General features: G+C 40.5%; 1 protein-coding gene across 1 annotated transcript in view; it reads right to left on the bottom strand.

The window, feature by feature from the left end:
• Positions 1-22,474, bottom strand: part of clstn1 (calsyntenin 1) — a 144,586-nt gene that overhangs the window by 77,664 nt on the left and 44,448 nt on the right. Inside the window, exons 7-9 of the mRNA XM_002940310.5 lie at positions 20,521-20,769; positions 18,679-18,797; positions 2,208-2,370 (exon numbers count right to left, since the gene is read on the bottom strand). Of these exons, the coding sequence (XP_002940356.2) occupies positions 2,208-2,370; positions 18,679-18,797; positions 20,521-20,769 (531 nt within the window). The remainder of the gene's footprint in view (positions 1-2,207; positions 2,371-18,678; positions 18,798-20,520; positions 20,770-22,474) is intronic.

Below are 22,474 nucleotides of genomic sequence, written 5' to 3'. Positions count from 1 at the left end.
GAGCGTGGCATGGTTGTTGGTGCCAGACGGGCCGGTCTGAGTATTTCAAAATCTGCTCAGTTACTGGGATTTTCACGCACAACCATTTCTAGGGTTTACAAAGAATGGTGTGAAAAGGGAAAAACATCCAGTATGCGGCAGTCCTGTGGGCGAAAATGCCTTGTTGATGCTAGAGGTCAGAGGAGAATGGGCCGACTGATTCAAGCTGATAGAAGAGCAACTTTGACTGAAATAACCACTCGTTACAACCGAGGTATGCAGCAAAGCATTATGAAGCCACAACACGCACAACCTTGAGGCGGATGGGCTACAACAGCAGAAGACCCCACCGGGTACCACTCATCTCCACTACAAATAAGAAAAAGAGGCTACAATTTGCACAAGCTCACCAAAATTGGACAGTTGAAGACTGGAATAATGTTGCCTGGTCTGATGAGTCTCGATTTCTGTTGAGACATTCAAATGGTAGAGTCAGAATTTGGCGTAAACAGAATGAGAACATGGATCCATCATGCCTTGTTACCACTGTGCAGGATGGTGATGGTGGTATAATGGTGTGGGGGATGTTTTCTTGGCACACTTTAGGCCCCTTAGTGCCAATTGGGCATCGTTTAAATGCCACGGCCTACCTGAGCATTGTTTCTGACCATGTCCATCCCTTTATAACCACCATGTACCCATCCTCTGATGGCTACTTCCAGCAGGATAATGCACCATGTCACAAAGCTCGAACCATTTCAAATTGGTTTCTTGAACATGACAATGAGTTCACTGTACTAAAATGGCCCCCACAGTCACCAGATCTCAACCCAATAGAGCATCTTTGGGATGTGGTGGAACGGGAGCTTCGTGTCCTGGATGTGCATCCCACAAATCTCCATCAACTGCAAGATGCTATCCTATCAATATTGGCCAACATTTCTAAAGAATGCTTTCAGCACCTTGTTGAATCAATGCCACGTAGAATTAAGGCAGTTCTGAAGGCGAAAGGGGGTCAAACACCGTATTAGTATGGTGTTCCTAATAATCCTTTTGGTGTGTGTATACACATAATCAATCCCTGGCTACTGGCATAGGGGCACCCATCACACTACAACCTTTAGTAGATAAAAGATGTGTTTTGAAAACACTCCTGACAAACGGAGGCTAACGTTAGTGAAGTTAAAAGAGGGGAAAACTCACACTTTATTAAGTATGCCCCATTACAGTATGTTAAAAAAACAAAAGTATGACAGGCACTTATGTAACAGTTCTCTAAACAGTCAAGGAACGCCAAACCTTTCCCCATGCCAGAAGTCTGGCATCAGAGAGAGACACCACAGGAGAAGGATGAGTTAGAGGACCCACAACTGTAGAATTTCTGTTGGTTGCACTGTACTCTGTTCTCAGCTATTTCTTTTCTTGATTAAGTTGGACAACCATCAGTCAACTGACATCATATTACTAACTCTAAAGCCCATCTCCTAAAATCTGTATTATTTTTCCAGTCTACTTACCCCTTTTGTAGATTTTATCTCCCAAACCTCATATATCTGCCATCTTTACTTCCCACCCATTGTCCATGCACCATAACTAGGATCCAGAAGCATGTACTGGGATTTAGGAAGATTGAACTGCACATGATATATCACCCTGTCTGCAGGAAATTTGCAGATGTCACCCTACTTGTAAGGCAGTGATAGTGTCATCTGGGGAATCAATATTGCTTAGCAGGGCTAGAACTAGGGGTAGGCAGAAGAGGCACCTGCCTAGGTGCAATGGCAGAGGGGCACCAGGCAGGTGCCTCTCCTTTCACTTACCACTAGTTCTGTGTCCTTTCCCCCCCCCACCGCATCACCCCCCCTCCTGTGCCCCCAGCAACTCCGATGTGTGTTCCCTCACTTGCACATAAATGCATGCCCACAGAGGAAGGGGGGGGCGAGCCAATCTGGCCAGGTTACCTAGCAATTAGTTACAGCTTTTAAAATGTCTTTGCTAATGAAGCACTGTTTAATTACACCATTCCGTGTCCTTTTTATCATAGTAAACTAAAATCTAGTATAATTAATTATCTAAAACCATTCAGATGCATATTTTAAAAAAAAAGTAATATTCTTTATTTCATGGAGAGGACTATTTCTAAACATGCACCAGGCCATACATTTTTTATATTTTCGTTCAAATCCAGTTACTTAATAAAAGTTATAAAAAGTATAAAAATGTCTTACCTTCCCAACAGGCACCAACAACCAGTTGGCTGTATATTGGATAAGGATGCATAGGATAATCTTCAGTTACTGCAGAAGGCTCAAATAAGACACCATCTACATATAGTGTGACAGTGGTAAGCTCTACATTAAGAACATAGTGGTGCCACTCCTTGTCACATGCCTGTCAAAACAGGGAAAAGGTGATAGAAAAGCTTTTATAAAGATTGATTGTAAAACATATAAACTCTTGTTTCACCTAAAGGTAAAAAGTAACATGGAAAAAAACAAACCTCCACTTCCCTTTGTGATATTAGGCCTAATCAATGATTGATACTATGACAGACAAACCAATACATTAATCCACTAAAGATAAATGAATGCTTCCACTCAGGGCTGTTCTCAAACCTGCAGATAAACGCAGGTGCCTGCACCTGAAGCAACTGCATTATATATAATATATATATTCAGAACGTAATGGAGATCCGCACATCACAGGGCTTATAGGTGATAAAGAACACTTTATTTGTGGGAAACCGTGGGGCAATATTGTGACATCATTAATTAGAATAATAAAGAACGGTGTGAAGTGAAACTAAGAAGGATCTCAGTTAAAGGAACAGTAACAACAAAAAGTAAATTTTAAAGTAAATGAAATATAATGTACTGTTGCCCTGCACTGGTAAAAGTTGTGTGTTTGCTACAGTAACTCTACTATATAATAAGCTGGTGTAGCCAGGGCAGGGCAGCAGTACATTATATTGGAAGTTATTTTATACACTTGAATTTTTTGGTGTTACTGTTCCTTTAAGGACATATACATGGTAACCAAATATCCAATACTGAAACAAACTATGAACAAAGAATAGTAATACAGTGTAGCAATCGTAAGAGCCAAGCAGAAACTGATACAAAAATGACAGGTGAGTGAAAATCAGCAAGCTTATCAGACACAACAGTAGTAACAAATTAAAAGAGTGACATTGATAGAGACTTGTAAGTAGTAAGGGGAGCCGAATTCGATAATGCGCAACCGGACCACTGTAGAGACCATGGCAGAGGAATGAAGAAAGCCAGAACTACCATTCCCAGCAGCACTTCTCAAAGGAATATGCATTACTGCATTGCAGGATCTTGTAACGCAGGACTCCAGAGAGCCCAAAACAGGTGTTTAGCCAGTGAACTGTCAGTCCAGTCCAGTCCAAGCATATATGTATAGGTGCAGCTATTCGTCAAGTCATAATAACATACGTATCAGGTAAAAGTCACTAATAGAACAGAAGCCTCTTATACTGCTGTGTTTTTATTATTTGTTATAAGTTTCTGGAGGAGTGGGATACTCGGCCATGTCAATCCACCAATATGTTTCTTATCGGGGAAATATGACATAAAGTCTGTCCATTGAACTCTACCAGTGTAGTGAGGCATTTAATGAAAATATTCTGGATATCAGCGGACCACCACAAGCGCACTATTGAAAGGTTGAATTTATGTTGTATAACATTAATCAGATCTCCATAAAGTAGAAAAAAAGAGGGTGTGTATACACATTCATAATTACTAAAGAGAAAAAGAAATGAGAACCTAAAGAGAAGGTTAACACTATTCAGAATAGTCCTGTCACAGATAAGGCTCAAGATACTCCAGAAAAGGAGGGGCTCAAAGCCAAGAGGTAGCACCAGGTTATTAAGTATATATAGATATCAACATATCAAAATATACACAGGTTAAAGAAATAATACATGTACAATCTATTCACATAAATATTTCATAGAGGCCCAAGTCATAATTGTTTTAAAACTTAAAGAACATAAAACAAAACACAGGTCAGTGGCAGAGTAAAGTACATATGAGAATATTTTTCAAATGCTATGGTTGGTATAATAGTCGTCTTGACCATGTGACAAGCTACCTTTCCTAAATTGTAATCTTATATCACACATATAATTAACAGTGAATGTCCATTACACAAACGTCTACATAGAAGGTTTAGGTTCTTAAAGGACATGTCAACCCCCCAACCAAAAATTTTAGCAGAGACAAGCCTCACAGCACTGTTTAAATACCTGCCACTCCTGTCCCTCAGAAGCAAACACTGAAGCTGCAGCGATCCCTTGGAGTTTCTCTCACTGCAGAGCTGGGTAACTCCCTCTCCCCCCTCCCTTCAGAATCTCCTTGTCAGCCTGGCGTGGTGCACATGCCCAGTTCCAAGCCGTTTTTATGAGCATGTGCATTTGAGATCAATCTCTTCTGTACACAGCAGACGATTGACCTCTAACCACGCCCACAGTCAATCCCCCAATGAGCCGATCACATAGTATAGCAACTGCCTAACTCTGCCTTTGTAAACAAGAGCTCTCTGCTCCCTCTCTTGGAACAGATCTACTGAGTGCAGGCAGGAAAATGTAACCTTTTCACCGCTGAATCTGATCTGCAGGCATTTATAAGTGAGTCTTGCAAGCTTAAACAGTGTTTGCTGAATGTACACTTCATTCCTGTTTAATTTTATTATTGTTTAATGCCCTAAGTTTCAATTTAAGGAAAAATCTGTCCTTACAGCTTTGTTTAAAAAAGAAGCTTGAAAAAAAATCCTTGAAGAGGTCAGACAGGAGGGGCAAGGACTGTAATCTATGTAACATACACGCGCGCTCTCAATGACGTCACCCGGCAAAATTTCCGCCACAGTCTAGCAGTCTATCTTATCTGCCAGGAGATTCATAACCTCAGTCCAAAACTTGGCTACCTGTGGACAGGACCAGACCCTGTGTAGAAAGTTTGCCTCCTCGATCCCACAACTAAAGCATTTTGCTTCCGGATTGCGCATTTGTGCAACCATTTGAACTGTATGCATTTACCCCACATAGAGAATAATTAATAGCAACCTCTATCTGTTGCTTCATCCCAGTCCTCTTCTGTGAAGTCTGGGATATGGGACAACCACTTATGATAGGCCTTTTGAAAGGGTGGAGGGGTTGTTTGCAAAAGGATTTTATAAAGCACTGATGTGGGTTTAACTGGGGCGGGAAAGTGCAGTTTCAAATTGTGGTTGAGAAATCTCTATATTTACTCCACCAAATTTTGCTTGGAAAACCTGCCTGAGTTGGAATACCAGTGACCTCTGCCAGTCTCTCTTTAAAGAATTCATAAATACCCAACGTGGAACCATGAAGCAGATCTTGCAGACACCTAACCTGCTTTCGTGCCAATATAGAAAATCTGGAAATTTGTAAAAATGGGAAAGGCAAAAATTTGCCCATAATGGTACATTAGGATTTAAAATTGAAGAGTGCTGTGGGTATAGTTTAAGTGCAAAGTTCCAGGCTTTCATTGGGGTTGTCATTACAGCTGGGAGTTTTTTATAGTCTGCAATTGGTCTGTATGGAAGGTGACTAAGGCCTTCTAGTGACCCTACTGCCAACACCTGGGGAATCATGTTCAGATTATAGGAGTCAGGGTTAAACCACCATTTAACATAATGCAGCTGACTAGCTATAAAAGCCGTGGCAGTTTATCCATCTGTGGGTCCATTTAAGTGGTGAAGTCACCCATATAGCAGGTGGGTACAGTTGGAAGATCAGGTAGTTTTTTGCCAATAGTGTCAAGTAGAGTTATGGTAATCGGTGGTGGAACATATAAATTAACTATAATTAGAGAGGAATTGCCTATAGTGCAGTGTACAATAACAAATCTACCATAGTAGTCAGTTTCAAGTGTAAGTAGATTAAAAGGAATTGACCTCTTCATTAGGATCGAGGCCCCCCTGGCATATGTAGTATAGATAGAGTGGAAGGCATAACCCACCCAGCACATCTTTAGAGCTTGAAAACAGCACCAGCCCGGGGGTACCTGGAGCGGATCGCTTCCTACTTCTGTTGGCTGAAATGCCAGTGGTCGGCGCATGCGTGGTAAAGTGAAAAGCCGACTTAAATGTTTAAGTTCGGCTTTTCACTCTACTGCGCATGAGCGCGCAGCAAATAACAAAGGATGAAGCGATCGCTGCTACCCCGGGCTGGTGCTGTTTTCTGCGAACAGGGGCACCAGCCTGGGGTAAAAGAAAGGCGGTTAAAATCACTGGGGGGTGCCTAACATTTTGGCACCCCCAAGTGACTTTTACTTTATTTCTCCTTTAACTCAGGTATGGTAATGCTTTCTGCAGAATAAATATAGTGTTATAGGTGGCACTAATGTGTCAAATCTATCTCAACTGTATTCTTTAGCACTCTATTACTAGAGAGACCTACAAGACCTTTTATATGGGATAACAAGAGATGAAAAATTAAGGATAATGCAGTTACATAGAATAAAGTAAAAAATGGGAGTCCAAAAAGTTAGATTTTTTACAAAGCAGCGAGGCACCCAAATCCCACTGATACAAGGGGGAAAGTATGCCTCTCCCGCAGGTAGATAAATAATCCAATCTTCTACACTGAACTTCCCTGTCAAGCTTCATTTGGAAAACAGCACCAAACTTCAAACTATGCAGTCAATAAAAATATACCAGAGATAACATAGTAACATAGTAAGTTGGGTTGAAAAAAAGACATACGTCCATCAAGTTCAACCATAATGCCTATACCTAACCTGCCTAACTACAAGTTGATCCAGAGGAAGGCAAAAAACCCCATCTGAAGCCTCTCTAATTTGCCTCAGAGGGGAAAAAATTCCTTCCTGACTCCAAGATGGCAATCGGACCAGTCCCTGGATCAACTTGTACTAAGAGCTATCTCCCATAACCGTGTATTCCCTCACTTGCTAAGAATCCATCCAGACCCTTCTTAAAGCTATATAATGTATCAGCCAGTACGACTGGTTCGGGGAGGGAATTCCACAACTTCACAGCTCTCACTGTAAAAAATCCTTTCCGAATATTTAAATGGAACCTCCCTTCTTCTAAACGGAGTGGGTGCCCTCGTGTCCGTTGGAAGGACCTACTGGTAAATAAAACATTAGAGAGGTTATTATATGATCCCCTTATATATTTATACATAGTTATCATGTCACCTCTTAAGCGCCTCTTCTCCAGTGTAAACAGACCCAACTTGGCCAGTCTTTCTTCATAACTGCGGCTTTCCATACCCTTTACCAGCTTAGTTGCCCTTCTCTGGACCCTCTCTAACTCAATAATGTCCCGTTTGAGCACTGGAGACCAAAACTGAACAGCATATTCTAGATGGGGCCTTACCAGCGCTCTGTAAAGGGGAAGAATAACCCCCTCCTCCCGTGAATCTATACCCCTTTTAATACAGCTCAAAACCTTGTTTGCCCTTGCAGCTGCTGCCTGGCATTGCTTGCTACAGCCAAGTTTATTATCTACAAGGACTCCAAGATCCTTCTCCATTATGGATTTGCCTAGTGCAGTCCCATTAAGGGTATACGGGGCTTGCATATTTTTACATCCCAGGTGCATGACCTTACATTTATCCACATTAAATCTCATCTGCCACTTAGCTGCCCAGATTGCCAGTTGGTCAAGATCCTGCTGCAGGGATGTCACATCCTGGATAGAATTGACTGGTCTGCAGAGTTTTGTGTCATCTGCAAACACTGATACATTACTCATAATACCCTCCCCTAAGTCATTTATGAACAAATTAAACAAAAGTGGACCCAGTACAGAACCCTGAGGGACCCCACTGAGAACCTTACTCCAAGTAGAGAATGTGCCATTAACAACCACCCTCTGTACCCGATCCTGTAGCCAGTTTTCTATCCATGTGCAAACGACTTCACTAAGACCAATAGACCTTAGCTTAGAAAGCAGTCGTTTGTGGGGAACGGTATCAAATGCTTTGGCAAAATCCAAATAGATTATATCTACTGCATCCCCACTGTCCAGCTTCTTACTTACCTCATCATAAAAAGCAATTAAATTGGTCTGACATGACCTGTCCTTCATAAAGCCATGCTGATTACTGCTCATAATGGCATTCTCTACTACATAATTTTGAATGTGATCCCTTAACAAGCCTTCAAATAACTTGCCCACCACGGATGTCAAACTTACAGGCCTATAATTGCCAGGCTGAGATCTTACTCCCTTTTTAAATATGGGAGTGACATTCGCCTTCTTCCAATCCCTAGGTACCATACCTGATGAGAGCGAGTCTGAGAATATCAGAAACAAGGGCCACTGCAATTCTGCCCCTAGCTCTCTCAGTACCCGAGGGTGTATTCCATCTGGCCCAGGTGCCTTGTTTACATTTATCGTGTGTAACCCTTTAAGCACCATATCCTGTGCCAACCACTGTGTAGTTGGAGCTGAGGCAACAGTGAAGCTATTGGGTGAGACTTGGCCCACTGGCTCCTCTACTGTATACACAGAAGAAAAGAACTGGTTAAGCACATCTGCCTTTTCTGTATCCGCTGTAACCATATTGTTATTATAACTCAATGGGGCCACACCCTCAACCTGCATCTTTTTACTATTAATATACTTAAAAAACTTTTTGGGGTTAGTCTTGGCCTCGGCCGCGATGCGCTCCTCATTTTCTATCTTTGCCTTCCGGATTGCTGTTTTACAACACTTGTTATAGTGTTTATATTCATTAAACGCAGCTACTGTCCCCTCTGACTTATATTTCTTAAAAGCTTTCCTTTTTTCCCTATTAACTTCTTTACCTCAGAGTTAAGCCACATGGGGTGATTCTTAACACTTCTGCTTTTTCTTATTAATGGAATGAATTGAGAACAGTAATGATTTAATATCATTTTAAATGACAACCATTTCTGCTCTGTATTTTTATCAGAAAACATAATGCCCCAATCTATGCCCTGAAGCGCTGCCCTTAAGGAGCTAAAATTTGCCTTCCTAAAATTCAGTGTCTTTGTTGCCCCCGTGTAAATTTGTTTCCTGCACCAAACATCAAATGAAATAACATTATGGTCACTATTACCCAGGGGTTCAACCACTTGCACATTTGCTATACGTTCTGGGTTATTAGAGATCACTAGATCTAGTATAGCATGGTTCCTGGTTGGCTCCTTAACAACCTGTGACATAAAGTTGTCGTGCAGCAAGTTTATAAACTTGTTCCCATTTACTGTCCTGGCAGTACTATTGCCCCAGTCAATATCAGGGTAATTAAAATCCCCCATTATTATCACTTGCCCCAACCTAGCAGCCTTTTCTATTTGCAACAGGAGCTGGGCCTCCTCCTCTTCGCTTACATTAGGGGGTCTATAGCATACCCCTACAATTAGCTTGGTAGATTCTTTACTATCTGTGAGAAGCTCAACCCATAAGGATTCAGCTCCCTCTGTTACCCCCATAACTTCCTCCTTAATATTTGCTTTTAAGTCGTGCTTAATGAACAGACACACTCCTCCTCCTTTCCTATTGCCCCTGTCCCTCCGAAACAATGTATACCCCCCAATATTAACAGCCCAGTCATGAGACTCATTCAACCAAGTTTCAGCAACACCAATCACATTATATTTCCGCTCCAACGCCAGTACCTCCAGCTCTCCCATTTTACCAGTCAGACTCCTTGCATTGGTAAACATACATTTAATACTGGTTCCGGCGTGAGAATGACGTGTAAACAACTTATGGGCCTCCCTGCCATTATCAGTATACCGAAGCAAGTCTCCTCCCCCAATTTCCCTTACTATGCCCACTACCTCATCTATCCTGTCTACCACAGAATTTCCCGCTGCACCCTCCCCCCCCACTCCTAGTTAAAAATCTCCTCCAACCCTCTAGCCATCTTTTCCCCCAAAGCAGCTGCCCCATCATCATTGAGGTGCAGCCCATCCCTGGCAAAGAGCCTGTAACCGATTGAGAAATCAGCCCAGTTCTGGAGAAACCCAAAGCCCTCCTCCCTGCACCAATCTCTCAGCCACGCATTAATCTCCCTGAGCTCCCGCTGCCTTCTTAATGTTGCTCGTGGCACAGGTAATATCTCTGAGAAAATTACCTTGGAAGTCCTCGCCCTCAACTTTGCACCTAGCTTTTTAAAATCGTTCTTGAGGACTTCCCCCCCTCCTCTAACTTTGTCATTGGTACCTATGTGTACCAAGACCGCCGGGTCTTCCCCAGCCCCTCCCAACAATCTGTCCACTCGTTCCACCACATGCCGAACCCTAGCACCAGGCAAGCAACACACAGTTCGGCATGTAGGGTCTTTGCGACAAATTACCCTATCCACCTTTCTAATAATTGAATCCCCTACAACTATAACCTGCCTTCCCTTCCTAGCACTACTCCCCCCACCTGTATTAGAGGTGCCGGCTCCCAGGGTGCTCTGAGAGTCAGCCTGCTCCATACACGCCAGCTCAGAGCTGCCTTCCCCAGCATCTTCACCTAACGCGGCAAATCTGTTGGTTTGTACAAGCTTTGAACCAGCCCCCCTACCCTTGTGTCCCCTACTGCCCCTCTTAACTGTTACAAATTTGTCTCCCTCATTAACCTCCACTGTCCCTTCTCCCCCCCCCCCACTACACCGGCCCCTGCCAGTGGTTGCTCAGTGAGCCTCCTGTTCTCCCCCATGTTTGCAGCTGCCCTCAGTGCTGCCAGTTCCCCCCTTAGATTCTGCACCTCAGATTCCAAGAGGAAAACCCACCTGCATCTCTCACAAGTAAATGCTGCATGGAACTGCTGCTCCAGGACCACATACATGCGACAAGATGCACACTGAGTAACACCAGCAATCATACTGCAACTCATATTGCAACTGGGTACTTACAGTCTCCCGAGTGCAATCCCTTGTATAGTGCCTTTTAAGTTTCAAACGCCTTTTTTGTTTTAAACGCCTGCTATACACTTAAATTTACATGCAACACTTTAGATTACATGCAACACTCGCTAGCAGCTCCCAAACTCGCTGTGCAGTCAGCGAGTTTATAAACATAAAACATGTTATATCTCTGGGCCATCATAATATATAAATATCACCTCGTATCGAGGTATTCAATGGTGGAAAAACCAAGGAATTTTATATCAATTGACAGGTGGGGCACAACCAATAATTAGTAAATATTTTACAGAAATATGTTAAACCCCCCCCCCCCCCCCATTGAACTCTATCATGCAGTATATTTTGTTCAGCACTTATGGGGCTGGATTTATAGCATTTGTTTTTGGTGCTCACTGCAGGGATATCACTCTTAACTCATTTGTGAAAAAGTTTATGATGTCATATTAAGCCATACCCTTAATCCATATGCCTCCTCCTCCCCTGTAGATAACACAACAACCCCGAACACATATTTACACATTTTAGGGACCCCCTAACAACTATTGCCAAATGCTAACAAACTCCCAGAATAAAGGTCCCAGGTTCACTTCCCACAGGCGGCATATGGCAGGCAGAGTATGGCACTCACAGGTAAGGTACAGCAGGCAGAGCTGAAGCCCTATGGGAATCCAGCAAATTAATTGTAGGTGTATGCTATAGTATTCGGAAACAATCATGCTGAAAAAACGCTTGCCGAAAATAGTGGCATACGCTCCTACCTGTGCCTGCATCCGAACGAATGAAATGTACTCGGGTGCAGGCACATGTAGCCGATATCCGCCGAAAATATTAAGTCTCACATTTTTTGGTAGATATCAGCTACATATGTGTCTGCCCCTGAGCGTATTTCATTCATTCGGGTGAAGGCACAAGGTAGGCTAAATTTACAGTAGTGGGGCATATTCCCAGTAAGCGTTTTTCGGCTTTCCGAAAATACACCCGTGTGGCATTAGCCTTAGGCTAATGCCAGACAACGTGTAGGGCGGATATTTTCGGCAAGCAGAAAAATGCTTGCCGAAAATAGTGCCATACGTTCTTACCTGTGCCTGCACCCGAACGAATGAAATACACTCGGGTGCAGGCACATGTAGCCGATGTCCGCTGAAAATATTAAGTCTCGCATTTTTTGGTACATATCGGCTACATGTAGGAGGTGTAAAGAGGAATTTTCGGCAAGCGTTTTTCCGCTTGCAGAAAATATCCGCCCTACGCCTCGTCTGACATCAGTCTTAGAGTTCTCCTGTAAACTGACTAGCTAGGCTTAAGCTTCTTCATTATCCAGCTGAGTCTATTCAGGCCCGCCTGGTCAGCCTGTAGCACTTACTCTGCTATAGCTAGTCCATGTATTCTTATGAAACGGCCATTTATTCTGTTATCGATTAGCTTGCATACATATAGAGTGACTACTAAAGGCAAATTGTAGTTTTATGGGACTATGCAAGTGGATACGCTTAAGTTATTGTTTAACTACAATTCCCTGCATCACCTGCCAGTTCACTTGGCATGTATGTTACCAATTGTTGAGCCTTTGTGCCAAATAACTTGATTGCTGCTGCTCAAAAAAAAACCAAGTGATATGTGGCTTGTTTCATGTTTTTCTCATAAATAACCAAGAAATAAAGTTGTAGGTGTTTGTTAGCGACTCAGGTGAGTGAGATGGAAAGTATCAACAATGTTAGGGTGAACTGGGTTGAATTCTTAGAGCTTCTTTAAAGTATTTTCCAGGTTTTCTATCAGATAGGAAAGGTAGGCGGGGGGGGGGGGGTTGAACATTAGATGTCAGTCAAAAATGGTTGGACAACTCCAAGACAGAAAGTGAGGAGTGCATTGCAGCAGAGACTAAGACTAACCCCCAAAAATAAGTTTTTTAAGTATATTAATAGTAAAACGTTGCAGGTTGAAGTGTGGCTTCATTGAATTATGGTAACAATATGGCTGTAACTGATACAGAAAAGGCAAATGTGCAAAATCTGTTCTTTTCTTCAGTGTAGCTGAAGACCAATAGCTGCACTGTTGGCTCATCTCACTCTAGTCAGTGGCTGGCTACAGTGAGCAAGGCATCAGGGCCAGAATGGATACACCCTAGGGTACTGAGAGAGGTAAGTTTACTTTTAGCCAGGCCTCTATTACTGACTCACTTTCAGTAAAGTGACAGCACTGGTTTAGTGGGTCCCTGGGGTGTACGGAAATGTTCCTTTAGTTTCATTGAATGTAAATATCAACCACAATGTCAAAGGACCGTGTAAATGCTGTGGGCATGAAGGAAAACCACTTAGATAATAAACTCAATTCTGAATCTGATAGGTTACATGTACTTAGATTAAAGACTACTAGCTGTGAGTCTTTCTGTTCCTCCCCGTGGAACGGGGTGTATATGCCCACCCCCGCCTTTTTTAGGAGTAAACGAGTGTTTACTCCTAAAAAAGATGGTGTGGGTTCAGGAGACTGTAATTCGGACCAATTAGCTGCAAAACAACTCGGTCTCGGGGGTCGATTCCCCCTTTCTCTAAAAGAGGTGTCATTAGCTCATTTGGCTTGAACGAACATGTCTTATTCTCCTTTTTATTTACCTTAGTGATTCCTTCTGTGTCCATTCACGTAACCGTCTGTGTACTGTTTTATTAGATCAAAATTGTTACACTAATACTTTTCCCTTGAGCTTATGACATAGCCTGTAATGGTCTCAGGTTGGTGTTTTGTGATCCTCACACAATTTTGCGAACTAGCCATTGCTTTCCTTTGTACTTCACATCTCCATAATGATACCCTGTTTCTAATATGTTGATACTAATATTGCAGGATACTAATAAATCTTTATTTGCCCATTTATCTTTTTGTATAAACATGAGAAGCCCACTTGGAAAGATTGGTGAGAGCTGCAGTTCAGCATGTATATTTATATACAGTATAATTGCACATAGTATGACACTTAATTTTATTAATTTTTTTTCACTATTTTTTGTTTAGTAAGAATATGTGTGCCTATAGTTTTTTGTGCTGGTTCTTTAAAGGGATGTTGTCATGATTTTTATGGTTTACTTTTTATTTCTAAATTACACTGTTTACATAGAAAATAATTCACTCCACCATTTTAAATTTTATTCTTGAACCAAGAATTTTTTTTTTTGGTTGTAATATTGGTGGTGTAGGCAGCCATCTCAGTGCTTTGTGCCTGAGCCTGAGTTTTCAGAAAGAGCCAGTACTACACATTAGAACTGCTTTCAGGTAACCTATTGTTTCTCCTACTCTTATGTAACTGAAGGAGTCCCAAGCTGGACTTGGATTTCTTACTATTGAGTGATATTCTGATATCTATTGGGAGCTGCTATTTTGCTACCTTCCCATTGTTCTGCTGGGAGGGGGGTGATATCACTCCAACTTGCATGTCAGCCGTAAAGTGTGAGTGAAGTTTATCAGAACACATGGCTGTGGCACCCTGGAAAATAAAGAATATGACTAGCCCCATGTGAAATTTCAAAATGAAATATAAAAAAAATTGTCTTTTTGAAAAACGGATTTCAATGCAGGATTCTGCTGAAGAAGCTCTATTAACGGATGCATTTTGAAAAAAACATGTTTTCCCATGACAGTATTCCTTTAATATTTCACAATGTTACACTTGGTGGGGTGTGTGGTTCACACTGTGATGTCAGTTCTGGCACCACATCTGGTTTATCTGTGGGGGTTTTCACTTGTTATGTAACTTCGTAAAAGGCTGGAGTTACAACCGAAATGTCAGTTCATCTTTTCAATAAAATTACTAAATTCACTTAAGTCCTGCCAGTGCGGCATCTTTTTAAGACTCAATAACTCTAATACTGCACCCAGGCCATACATTTACGTTTTAAACGAGATGAAGTTGGAACTGTACTTGCAATTATTTTAGGATAGAGGAGGTCTATTGTCTTTTTACAGATACTTGGGGGAGGGGGGGGTACAATGAAGCCATAAAAAGATGGGATGAAGAAGCCACAGTCAATTATAATCAAATGTAGTGTGATGAAACATTCTAATTAAAAGTTCTGACACCAAACTTAAAGGGGTTGTTCACCTATGAGTTAACTTGTAGTATTATGTAGACAGTGATATTCTGAGACAATTTGCTATTGATCTTCATTTTTTATTATTTGTAGTTTTTTAATTATTTCATTTTCAGTTCAGCACCTCTCCAGTTTGGAATTTCAGCAGCTATTTGGTTGCTAGAGCCCAAGTTACCTTGGCAACCATGGAGTGGTTTGGATAAGAGAATGGTATCTGAATAGGAAAGGGCCTGAATAGAAAAGAAAGTAACAAAAAATAACAATATCAATATACTGTAGCCTCACAGAGAAATCATTTTTGGGCTGCCGGGGTCATTGACCCCTGTTTAAAAACTGCAAAGAGTTGGAAGATAAAAGCAAATAATTAAAAAACTATAACAAATAAATAATGAAGACAAAAAAAGTTGCTTAGAATTGGTCATTCTATAAGAGACTAAAACTTAACTTAAATGTGAACCACCCTTTTAAGATGATATAAGAAAAGCCTATAAGAAAAGAAAGTTCATCTGAGTTGCAACAGTTACATTTAGATATATTAAGATTAGATCTTATATCCTGTACCTGTTTACTGGTTCCTTCTATCATGTATATAATTCCCACTCGCCCATTCACTCACACACTTAAAAATACTTGGGGGCAGATTAATCAATGCAAGTTTACAGCTTAATACAGGCATGGGACCAGTTATCCAGAATGCTCGGGACCTGGGGTTTTCCGGATAAGGGATCTTTCCGTAATTTGGATCTCCATAACTTAAGTCTGCTAAAAGTCATTTAAATATCAAATAAACCTAATAGGCTTGTTTTGCCTCCAATGCAAATTAATTATATCTTAGTTTGAATCAAGTACAAGGTACTGTTTTATTATTACAGAGAAAAAGGAAATAATTTAAAAAAATCTGAGTTATTTGTTTATAATGGGAGATGGCCTTTCTGTGATTCGGAACTTTCTGGATAACGGGTTTCTGGATCCCACACCTGTACATAAATACTCACCCACCCTCTATTCGTTCCTATAGGATTTGTAGAGTCGTGTTTATTTATGGGTTGCAGTTTTTATGAATCAAGCTGTAAACTTACATCTTTCTAATTCTGCCCCTAATTAAAAAAAATTAATATATATAATATATATACAAAACAGAAGTCACCAGCACTCCTTAAGTGTGCAAAAATTCATCTATAATGAAAAGATTAAAACCAGCAAATAAAATACACGTGAAGTTTCGGGACTCGCATCCCTTTCTCAAACATGATATATACTCCCAAACCAATTACCGTATATACTCGAGTATAAGCCGATCCGAATATAAGCCGAGGTACCTAATTTTTCCTAAGAAAACTGAAAAAACGTATTGACTCGAGTATAAGCCTAGGCATCCATTTCTTTTAACACACCTGCGCGCAGTTTCTATGTGGTCTGCCCAGATATTCCCATAGGATGTTCTCTTCAGCACCAGGCACTTTCAATGTAGGCACTGTAAGGTGACAATACTGATGGCTTAAAGCGATTACATTGCTAACTTGTATGTTGTTTTCTAACCAAGCTATCTGCAGTAAATTGAGAGAATTCAATTTGGAGCAAAAAGGAGGGTTTTTCACCTTCGATTATTTTTTTTCTGTTTAAGAAAAGAGAAGCTTTGGTAATAACAAAAGGAGGCTGAGCACAAAGGAAATGAGGCTGCTCTATTGACCAATGATCTTCTGAACACAAGCATCCTACTAACAGGCTGGTTGCACTGCCCCTCTGCGAATGTATACTAGCCACGTATTATCAATCCAACCGGGAATCCGGTGCGCGCTCACGCACGGACGGAACGGATCGTGCGCGCGTGACGGATGGACAGTTGGAGAAATTAGATGGGGCTGCCTTTACTACTTGCCTCGAGTATAAGCCGAGGGTTCCTTTTTAAGCACATTTTAAGTGCTGGAAAACTCTGCTTATACTCGAGTATATACAGTAACATTTCTTATATCCATAAGTCCCTTTGATCCTGCTTAAAGCACCACCTACCAGCTTCATATTAAAGAAACATGACCAAAATGTTTATCAATGTTGAATTACAACTCACAATCAAGTAAAAATAACATAATGAATAACATAATAAAATAAAACTGTAATTTACACAGTGTAATAGGCATTAATTACACAGCTTTTTAAAATACAGGCCACTTTAGCTGCACCTTATGAACTGTAACTTTTTCTATTCTCCCCCCAGGGAGGGGATTGCCAACGCACCTGCCTGGCTGAGGTACTGAAGTTCAGGACTGAATAGCTACTGCACATTCCTTTCATCTCCTGCTTAATATGCATATCTTTTATCCGACTGCCTGACAAGATTCAGCCAATCAGATCAATTTTTAGTTAGGACTTTCCTAAGGACTTTTAATTATATGCTGGGGGTTGCTGTGCAATCCACAGGGGAGAAGGAGGCATATGGATTTAAGGGTATTTCTTATTATGACTTGATAAACTTTTTTCACACGAGTGATAGGTTATATACCTGCAGCAATCACCATCCATCTGCCTTTTTGATTTGCTACCACCATTAATGTGAATATGGTCTTAAAAGTTATTGTGATAACATGAATGCGGTATAAATCAGGTGTGGTCAAGACTAGCTTCCATTATTGGCCCTCCACCACGTTTGCCAGAAAAAATTCAGTCCTTGCCACTACAGAAGCCAGACAGCACTAAATGTAAATGGTATCGTGTTGAAGGCTTTGAGCTCTGGGGATAACAAACTGAGTAACTCTAGCTAAAGTTTCTATGTGGCTATAAAAGCAAAATAAGTACTGTCTTAAAAGTTAAAACATAATTATGCCTTTTTAAAAGATCCCTTGTAAGGCCTCACCTAGCATATCTAGTGAAGTTTTAGGCCGCAGTCCTTAAAAAGAACACTACTGAACTGAAAAAATTTTAGATATGCAACTAGACAGGTAAAAGGAATAACATTATTAAAGTATCAGGACGGACATTCAAAATTGGGGTTCAGGACATTATCACTCTTTAGAAGGATGTCAGAGGACATAAAAGTCATGTAACAGGAATCTTTTCTCCCTTCAGGGATCAAAGAACCAGAGGCCACACTTTTAGATTTAAGGAACTGAATTTTCATTTGAAGCAGGGGAGGTGATTTTTTCATTGTGAGAGCAGTGAAGCTATGGAATGCCCTGCCAAATGATGTTGTGATGGCAGATTCTACAGAAACCAAAAAAATACCAATATCCAAAAAATAGTGTTATTGTTTTAGATAACCATGATCTAAGAAATTTGACTTGGATTATTGTACAGTTTTATAGAGCTAAACTAGGCACCCAAACAGGAAACCTACCTGTAGGGTTCATAGTCTCTGCAAAATATCTGAGGATATTTCCAAATGGAGTGCTGTAGTTACTTTTGGACCTCTTCACAGGGGCAAGCTCAGAAGTATATACGGTCCAATGGGGTTCCTATCTGACCAATTTTATTATTTTTAAACCTCAACAAATGCTGCAAAGTGAGTGTGGGAGCCTTTTCCATCAAAAAGGAGTTATACAAGGTATTGCACTTGGGAGATGGCAATAAGTACCCGATGTAAAAATGAGTTTCAGCAGGTTTAGGTGCAACAGGCTTTTTAAAAATGATACATTGACCAGTAAATTATAATCTACTTTAAAAGTTTATTTATTTTGAAGTAAAACTTTTTTTTCCTAATAAGAAATAATGCAGCCATCTCACCTGGTTAAGTTTCCAATTGAATTCTGCAGGTTTATAGATCTCCTCTGAAGCCACCTGGTGAAGGAGAAAACCTAGCTTGCAGTTGTGTATGTAGAGAAAATAGTGATGCTGACTTATTTCTATTGAAAAGAAGAAGAGAATAAAATAACAAAACATTTTTAAAATATAACCTAATAAAATAGGGTCACGTCACCTAAATAATAACAAAGCATCAGTACATATGTTTTTGGTATGCAAATCTACTCCAAAGAATAATTTGGAACACTGTTAACTACAAATTCCCAAACACTGATGCCAAGTGCACACGTGCATAGGATCTATTCAGGCCCAGATTGGCAATCTGTGGATTCTGGCAAATGCCAGAGAGGCTGCTATAAAACGCCATAGACATTCACTATTTTTTGGCCTGGTAGGGGCTGTTTGGGCCTCTCGGTACTTGGAATGCTAGGGTCCAATTTGAATCCCAATCCAGTCCTGGATCTATTATCTGGAAAGGTTTGGGTGCTAGAATACTCTGGATAAGGTTTTTTTTTCACAATTTAGGTCATACCATAAATCTACAAAAGAGTATTTAAAAATTATATTATTCAAAATTTGCCACCAATTTGGATTTATGCTAGCTTAGTTACAATCGAGTACAAAGTACTAGATTGAACCAAGAATAATTAAGAGGAAACGAAAAAGAAAGTGGTGGGAAACACCACCAAACCTTGGTAGTAATAACAATACTTTAGGGCTAGAGGTATCAGTAAAATACAGTTAATGTATCGAAAAATACCGCCAAGGATTAGTTAAAAAAATATTTTAAGATTAACTAAACCAAACTGAGTTGTTTTGCCACCAATATGGATTTAGGCAGCTTAGTGTGGACAAGATACTGTTTTCCTTTTTTAAAACAAAAGAAAATCATTATTAAAGATTAGAACTATTTGCTTAAAATGGACTTGGGAGATGGCCTTCTTGTAATATTAAGCTGTGTGGATAATGGGTTTCCTGATAAGGGATCCCATAACCTATACTTTTGCTTGGGTACCCCTTATGGAAACACTACCATTTTAAGCCCTAATGTCTGTGTTTTACTTTAGCTTTTATATGCTAAAACAAAGAGCACATTTATATATTAGGTTACATCAGGCATTGAATGGACAGAGCTATTATTTACTCGTCCCCTTCATTCTACAACAGAACCTGCATTTTCTCCATGTCCAGTGTCCAAGAAGACCAAGAACACCACAAAACAGTGGCTTAATGTATAATATCATGGGCAGCATGGTAGCTCAGGGTAAAGTACTTCTGCTTTACTACACAGGTGTTATGAGATTTATTCTGGGTTATTAGTTACTTTGCATGTAAACCTGTATGTTCAACATCCATTGATTTACAGTACCTTGCAGAATTATAACAACAACAATAATGTTAATACTTTGGTTTCCTCCACTCAAAACACATACTGGCAGGTTAATTTGCTCCTCATAAAATTGCCCATTGTGTGAATGTAATAGGACCTTAGGCTGTAAGCTCCACTGGGTCAGGTACTGATGTGAATAATGTAGAATATCTGTAAATCTCTGTGTAAATGTGTCAGGACTATATAAATACCAGGAAATCAATATATAAGAAATCTGTTGGTTAAATTTGTGTTCAGAACATATTAGTTTTCCTCTATGTATAAACATTAAGCTTGCTTGAGGTAAGTTTCTAGAGGCCAAAAACAGAATGAACTGCTTTTTTATAGTTGTTTAAAAAAATGTTAAAAGAACTCAAGTATAAATGCAAATGTAGAGAAGAAATATGATTTTTTTTCCCCCACCAATGATGCATCTACTGTATAACCCAAAATACCTGTTTTGCCAGAAAAGCACAACACTGATTCCTTCTCTTTGCCACCAGTTCCATGTCGCATCCAAACAGAAATCACAAAGGGCTCATCAAAGTTCAAAGTCACAAATTCATCTGGAATCTTTACTGCCTGAGTGCCATTGAATTCAAATACCTGGTCACTCTCATGACCATTATCCGTGGGAAGCCCTAAGGTCCAGTTTGTGGTCATGCTGGGAGATGGAAGCAGTTCTACTACATCAGAGGAAGACCCTGCAAGCAAAATTAGAATATGCAAAAAACAAATTACTTTTCAAATGTAATATTTCCCTCTTACCAGTTATGTGCCAGTTGCACATAACATGCCTGTCTACCTTACTATGCTTTCCCAATGTGACAATCTCTTGCCCTCTTATGCCTGTGCCAAGCACTCCTCTCACTCCCCCATCCTCACATGGCAACTATCCCTTTTATTTTCCCGAGTCACTACCCCGCCCCCCCCCCTTGATTCATCCGCCCCCCCCCACGCCATGTCTTACAATAAACAGCAACTTGTTTTATGTAATGCTGTATGATTGTGCTCTGTACAGCATATACATTTTTAAAGACATTTATAACAAACACCCCGTGCTAATTATTTTATTAGGGTGGTAGGAATGGACCAATAATAGTATGTGCAAATGTTTTTTGTACAATCTCCCTTATATTCAATTGTGAGGGTTTATTAAAGAAAGTTTGGGAATGGACCAATATTAACATGTGCAAATGTTCTTTACAGTCTCCCATATATTCAACAGTAAACGTGGCCCATATACGGTACAATCCGCTGGTTTGGCAAGGTCCCCAAAAGGCCAGATCTTTTCCCGATCTTCTCCCAATATGCCCACCTAAGGTGGGGGATATTGGAATAATTTGATAATTTGACCCTGGGGCCAAACTATCTAATAACTGTGGGTATATAAGCTGTCGGACAGAGGACCGCATCAATAAGCCAATGTGGTTCCAGATCTCGCGGGAAATTCAAACCTGCCTGATTGAGATCTGCCCGATTTTGTGCCAGATATCAGTCGGGTAGGCCGGGGGGGTGGGTGCCCATACAGGAGCACATAAGCTGCCAAATCGGTCTGAAGGACCCGAATCAGCAGCTGAAATCAGCCCATGTATTGCCACCTTTAGAGTTTGTCCTCAGGTGTTGTCCCTGAGGTTGTGCTGAATATCTGCTGAGACATAGCAGATGTTTACTATTAAGTACCTTTATATAAGGATCTTTGCATTTAGCAAACAAATATTATTTTCTTTAAATCGGGCTAAAAGCAGCGTGAGCTAAAAGCTTTGAATATTAAGATTTTTCTTCCCTATACAATAAGTCTTCTGTGTATGTTTTTTTACACATATCTTCCATGCCACTACAAACCTATAGGTAGTTTTTGCCCTGCCCACACAAGGAGGTAGGGTCAGTATTTTTGTCCTTCTGGAAAGGGTGGAAGGATGTCTGTTGTCACATTTTTGTTTAATACATCATTATAGAAAGAAAGCCCAATTTGGCTCCTTGTGAATTTTACCTCTGTACAGAGGAATAATTCCCAGGTAATGGAGAAGAAACTGACTGAAGCCCCATAATGTACAATATGTGTTTGGATACATAATGTATGACTTTTTAGCATGTATCTGCAAGCATGATGCTTGGAGTTCATATGCAAGGTGGATTAAACTTGTTGCTTTTTATTTCCTGTCAGTGTTTGCATGTGAGGTCGCACACTTTTTAGCTCCAGTGTCTGCATATTTGATGCGTGACCTTTTGCATGACTGTGCCTGTGCCTGCTTTTTGTCGCAGATTCTGGCTTTGATTATGGGTGTTTACATGCATTGAAACATGGCTTTTGAGTCATATGCAACGCAACTTATTTTTGGGGCAACATGACCGCATGTGCTGCATCTAGCTTGTTAACTTACTAGATGGCTCACTTCAGGTGCAGTA

The sequence above is a fragment of the Xenopus tropicalis genome, chromosome 7 (genome assembly GCF_000004195.4).
Source record: "Xenopus tropicalis strain Nigerian chromosome 7, UCB_Xtro_10.0, whole genome shotgun sequence".
Lineage (NCBI taxonomy): Eukaryota > Metazoa > Chordata > Amphibia > Anura > Pipidae > Xenopus > Xenopus tropicalis.
This window is presented reverse-complemented; position numbering and strand designations above follow the sequence as displayed.